The sequence below is a fragment of the Eurypyga helias genome, unplaced genomic scaffold, assembly GCF_000690775.1.
Source record: "Eurypyga helias isolate BGI_N326 unplaced genomic scaffold, ASM69077v1 scaffold17883, whole genome shotgun sequence".
Classification (NCBI taxonomy): domain Eukaryota; kingdom Metazoa; phylum Chordata; class Aves; order Eurypygiformes; family Eurypygidae; genus Eurypyga; species Eurypyga helias.
In genome coordinates this window covers 1-5,793 of record NW_010240727.1, presented here as the reverse complement: position 1 = coordinate 5,793, position 5,793 = coordinate 1, and the positions used below count along the sequence as shown (strand labels likewise).

The following is a 5,793-nucleotide window of genomic DNA, read 5'->3' as shown; positions in this document are numbered from 1 at the left end:
GCCCACATCCCCAGCCCCATACCCCCACCCCCCCAAAAAAAATAAAAGGTTTTTAGTCTTACTGGATAACGGTGTTTCATTCAGCTTCCTTCCCTGGTGTTCCAACCCCTTCTGAGTTGCGATACAGTTGGTACTGTGATACAGTTGAAGGTATAAACTGCGTACCACAGAAAATTGACAACTAATAGATGCGGATGGTAAATAACCTACAACCAATCGTAGTAATTAAAGCTGAGAAGTGAAATCTCTTTATTGATATGTAATAAAATGCCACATGAATGGTCTTAAAGTTGTAAGATCCATCCTTTACTTAAGGAGCTGAAGTGGGTATCAGCATAATTTGAGTTGGAACAACTGATAAAGGTATCGCAAGAGAAGAGATTGTACAGGGGAAGAACAAAAAAAGAAGTCAACACCACAGCTTTAAAAAAAAACAACCAAATTGTGCTGGTTACTTTTTTAAAAAGCTGTTAATTTTTATCCTTTGCCTTGTCAGTTCCCAAACAGTACCTTGTAGCAACCCAAATAGATAGTTCAAATGGAGCAGCCCAAATAATTTGCAGGGCAATAGCTATGTCAATTACATCACCTAGAATCTGTCCAACTACGTTTGACATTAACTTCCTGCATAGAAAAGGGAATGTGTCACAGATTTATTGGTGACTCTGCTCCGTATTAGCTTTGTGATCCAAGTGTTAATATCTTTGTGTACATGAGCAAGTGTCTTTAGGACGTGAATAGTAAAGGGGCAGGGGAACAGAACTGCCATATGAAATACACTTAATGTTTTACTAGATACCAGCTATGTGATCTCCTTTGATGCCCTAGAAACAAAAAGTGCTGCCTGACACTATTGTAATATTTCCTTGTGCTGGCAGATCTGATTTGGTAAACATTCATTGCCATTTTGCATTGTAGATGCTATTTTTGAAACTAAGCCTGTTGGGCATGAATTTTTTTGACCGTTTGTGTCCCAGACTCCTGTTTTTACGAAGTCCCAGGCAAACAGGCAGCAAAGCAGATTTTGCAGTTCACAGCAGAGACAGTGCATGAGTAAAATGAGTTTAGTAAATGGCATGAGAATAACGTAAAAGAGAAGACCCACTGTGAATAGTAGGGGTAAATCAATGCTACTTTTGAAAATTACATATGTCGCTGCACATATTTCAATGCTTAATTTTTATTCTTTTAGAACTTGGTTTTCTGGAGCCAGAAGCATACTGAAGTAGAAACAGTGGATCTTGTCTTAAAGTTAAAGAATAAACTGGTAAGTAGCTGAACTGAACGTGGCTCAAATTTGCCTGACTTAACTAGATAAAAGTTTATAGTTGTGTTGACAGGTACTTAAATGAAAATACTGCTTAAGATCTAGGTCGTGAAGGAATCACTCATTCAGGTTTTAGAACAAAACCAGTTCATTTCAGCCATGACTGAAGAGTTAAGTAACTTGCCAACGTTGTCCAGCTCTGTTGAAAGCATGGCACTGATCCTGTTCTTTCAAAACTGGTTGGAACCCTGTGACTGATCTGAGTGGCAGCAAGGCTGAATCCACAGGGAAGCAGAAAACCACACTTCTGTGTGACTCTGCAAGTCCAAATCAGCGTTAGCTCTCACTGTCGCCTGGTTGTTGAGGAAACCTACCATTGTCCAAATTCCTACTCAGTCGCCAAATGAGGAATTAATTTTCCAGACTCAGTAATTATGTCACTTGGGTGTGTCCTAAGGTAAACGTGCATTTTTGTAGAAATCATGTTTGACTGTGCCTTTGCAGTTGCAGGCTGACAGAGAACAGCTTCCTGTGAAAGCTGACACACTGAAGAAGCTGCAGATACACATCCATGATATTATACTGGCGCTTCCAGATGACTTACAGGACATCCTGCTCAAAACTGGCACGACATGATTTCTACTGGGGTTTTTTGCGCAGGAAAAAAAGGGCAAATGTAGTTTCTCAGAAGGCAGTGGCTTCCCAACTTCAGACACAGCTCTAAATAGTGTATTAACACTACAAATGGACTGTGCTAACAGTATAGCCTGCTTTTTTTTCCACTTACGTACCAATGCAGCTAAAGGAGTTCCTGTGTCTAATAATGTTTCAAATAAGTGCTCTTAAAGAAAAATTTGTGGGCCTATGCAGCTATACCAGAGCGTAGGACCCCACGGTGCAGTGCTGGCATTGCAGAATGTTTTCCAATTGGTGCTGCTATACCCAATCCCGCTAACTCAGGGTAAGCAATATTGATCCTGTCCTGTCCATGTAGTATCTGGTTGCTTGGCCTTTTTCTTTTCTTTTTTTTTCTTTTTTTCATCCAGCAATAGGCCCAACTGGCATATTATGTGACTTGGTCAGAATACATTGTAGTTGAGGTATTTTACTGGTAAATCATTGCTCTCAAAATTGTTTCAGGGGCAGCTGAAATAATGAGATCGGTTGTTAACTTTCTTCCTTTCTCCTTCTTACCATCTTTCCAAAACCATGCCAATTTAGCATCTTTAAAGAAGAGAAGGCAGCTGACAAAAATTCCTGAAAAGAAGCCTCCTCCATTCAACGTCAATTGATTAGGGTGCTCTTACTCACATGCCTTAAACATAAAGTGATTGTGTACTAATTGGTGGTTTTAAACTGCTGATATTCAGGATTTAAAGTGCATCACTAGTGTAAATATAAGTATGCAGTGTTCATCACAGGAAATAAACACAGTGGTGTTCTAAATTTGGATTTTAAAATCCATGATTTCAGTAGAGTTAGCTGATATGGCCTGTTTCAGTTGGAGATCAGAGAAGTCAGCTCCTCTTACACATTTTTTTAATTTCAATTTTTTTTTACTTTGCTTATACTATTAGGGCATTTGAGGAGGTAATGGGGCTGGAGAGACTTTTTAGCTTCAACTGAAAAAAGCTTACGGAAAGGTCAAACTGTGGCAAGAAAAGATTGTAGCATGAAATTACTCTCTGTATAAGCATATAGCAGACATGCATAAAGAGTAATTTCCTCTTGCATATTAAGCAACAAAAATGTGACATTTTATATTCTTGAACACGTTTCAGTGGCATATAAGAACTCAGCTGCTCCACATGCAGTGTCGTACTTTGACCAGTTTCAAGTAGAATAAACCTAATGCTACAGTGGACACACAGTATACACTTTTATATGACAAGTGGATCGCAGTTATAAAAAAAAAAATTGCTTTTAAGTGCTTGGATGGAGTTTTAAAAAAACTTATGACATAATCCTGCTATGAGAATATGCTTTTGTATGATAAATATTTCATACCATCTTTCTAAAAATGTCTTAGGTAGATACAAAGTGTCACAACGGTATTTTTATGAAAATATGTTTTTTAATACTGTTATGGTTGGTATACAGTTACTCATGACCAAAAGTTTAATGTATGTTACGTCACTTAAACTACACCACTTCAGCATTAATTTTTAACTTGCAGAGGTTTTTTGCACACCCTGATGAATAGCATTTCTAATCCAGAAAGTAACGAGTGGCCACTGCTATTACTAAATTATCTTAAATATTTAACCTGGAGCACTGTGTAGTTTCTTGGAACCATGTAAACTGGTAACAATGATGATAACCATCACATGACTGCAAATATGTATTTTTGTAAAAGAAAATAAAGGTGTTGATTTTTTTTTTTCTTCCCCCCCCCCTCATTGGCTCTGATGTGACTGACATGATGGGGTGGTTGGGTTTTCCCCACTGCTGTGTAAGCAGAGCTGTTCAGCAGCAGGTAGAGATTGCTGCTCAACCTGACGGGATGGAGCTGTGCCCCTAGGTGACCAGAAATACCTGATGTGAGGGAATGGTGGTGTAGCGTGGTCACGAGTCCTGGCTGTGATATGGTGGAGCTGCAGGAGCCTCAGGAAAGCACATGGCAGGGGCTGGTTTCCAAGCCAGATTTACCCAACCTTCAGTCTATTTCCTGTACCCATCTGAGAGGCCCGTGGGACACATGGTAGTGGGAAGTAGACTGCAAGCAGCACTCAATCCAGGTTTCTTTAATGGAGCTGGTTTAAATCCCATCTTAAACAGAATTAGAATCTTGTTCAAAAGAAGGGCAAAAAGGGAAGTTGTACTGTACTGTTTTGCTGTCTTCGTCAGCAGCTTGTAAGGCTTTCAGTTGAAAAGGGTTGCAAAGGGCCTTCACCTCTAACTGCCAGTGCAGGCAAAATGTAGTCACGGAAGCAGGGGCAGTCCTTCCTCATCACAGGTTTCTGGTCGTGTCCTCCCTCCCTGCAGTCCTTTTACACTCGGCATGCATATTCTGACCAGGGATGCGTCAGCCATTCTTAGTGTTGCAGCAGAGGAATTGTATGAGCTGCAGAAAGTAGTTCACAGGTTGGTGAGCTGGAATTTTCCCACCTCTGGTTTGGTTTTGTTTTTAACTCAGTGTGCTTAACGTAGAGGTGAAGAGCATGCATCACCACACCCTCGTTCATCTGAGGCTTGGCAGGTAAAGGACAGTGCTAAAACCCTACTAGTTTCAGTAACTGCCTTGGCCTTCATCTGACTTCTAAGAAAGAATATGCATATATACATGTACACACACACATTGTTTGGACCAGGATGGGAAGAGGTCTGTAAGTGAAGGAGAGGATTAGAAAAGAGGTAGCAGGTGTTCAGTAAAGAAACGCTGAAGGTGAAAGGCCGCAGTTGGGTCACCAGAAGCAGCTAAGACTGCCTCAGTAGTGAGAGCTAACTGGATGTGCATCAGCTTTGGAACTTGTCAGATTTTAAACACAGTAAAACCAATGCCAAGAATAAAAACACGAGCTACAGTGTGGTCACTATGATAAAGGTGCAGCTCCTAGTCCTTTAGCAGTGTTAACATCCATGCCCTGACTGGAGGGGAATGAAGCAGAACTGTGGTGTGAGTAATAGTTATCTGTGATCATACAGAGCAACGGCTTCTGTTCATGTTGAAATGCTGATTATTGACAATGGCATCTGAACCAAATCCTTGTTAGACTATACTCAAACAACTGACATAATGAGGTCATCTGTGAATGACCTCACTTTAGTAAGAATATGCCAGCTTGGAAGTCTAGAAAGTAGTTCATTTCATGAAGAGTCCTTCAGATATTTTGTGTCAGGGAACCTTAACTTTGGTTCAGGGAACCCTAACTTTCCTGGCCAAAAAATAAACACTGTGGGCTCTGCAGTGACAATAGGTAAGGAGTCCAGTTCTAGCCTGCCAGTGCTTGAAAACTGTCCCGAAACCAAAGTCTAATTGCTAATTAGGATCGTGTTAACATCTTGGGCACTAACTGGATTACGTTAAAATATGACTTACTTGAAACCTAAATTTAATAAAAATAAAACTTATTTAAGCCAGGTTTTTGGTTCAGAAGAACATAATTCAAAACTTGTGTAAGGCTCTCAACCTGACACGTAGTAAGAGGACGGTCGAGGCTGAGTCTCGCTCACAGCTGCCTACTGTTGGGATCCAATTCAGGAATCTCGTTCTCAAGACCCCTGAAGTTGTTTAACGGATAATAAGTAAGGAAACAGCTTCTGGCTGAGAAACGTTAGCTGCTGTGTGCTGACCTCGCTTCCAACTAGCCATAGGCTCTACCTCCCTTGGAAGTTTGGGAGCTTTGGGTTGAAGCGTTTCCTTGGCAGAGGGAGCTCGGTCCCTGGGGTGTTCAGTGCAGCCCGTGCTGCCTCCCGCCCCGCCGTGGGGTTTTACAGCGGCTGGTTGCGGAATCGAGGGCACCTCTCGGGAAAGGGCACGTTTCTAACCACGCGTGGCTCGTTTCACTTTTGTTCCCACGTTACTT

The 5,793-nt window shown here is 41.2% G+C and overlaps 1 protein-coding gene across 1 annotated transcript in view; it reads left to right on the top strand.

Annotated features, from left to right (window-relative positions):
- The window catches only part of DENND6A (DENN/MADD domain containing 6A), a gene marked incomplete at its 5' end in the record, with an annotated part of 19,505 nt that extends 17,602 nt beyond the window's left edge, over positions 1-1,903 (top strand). The window contains 2 exons of the mRNA XM_010148540.1: positions 1,193-1,267; positions 1,772-1,903. Coding sequence (XP_010146842.1) covers positions 1,193-1,267; positions 1,772-1,903 — 207 coding nt within the window. The remainder of the gene's footprint in view (positions 1-1,192; positions 1,268-1,771) is intronic.
- Positions 1,904-5,793: the final 3,890 nt, after the last annotated feature.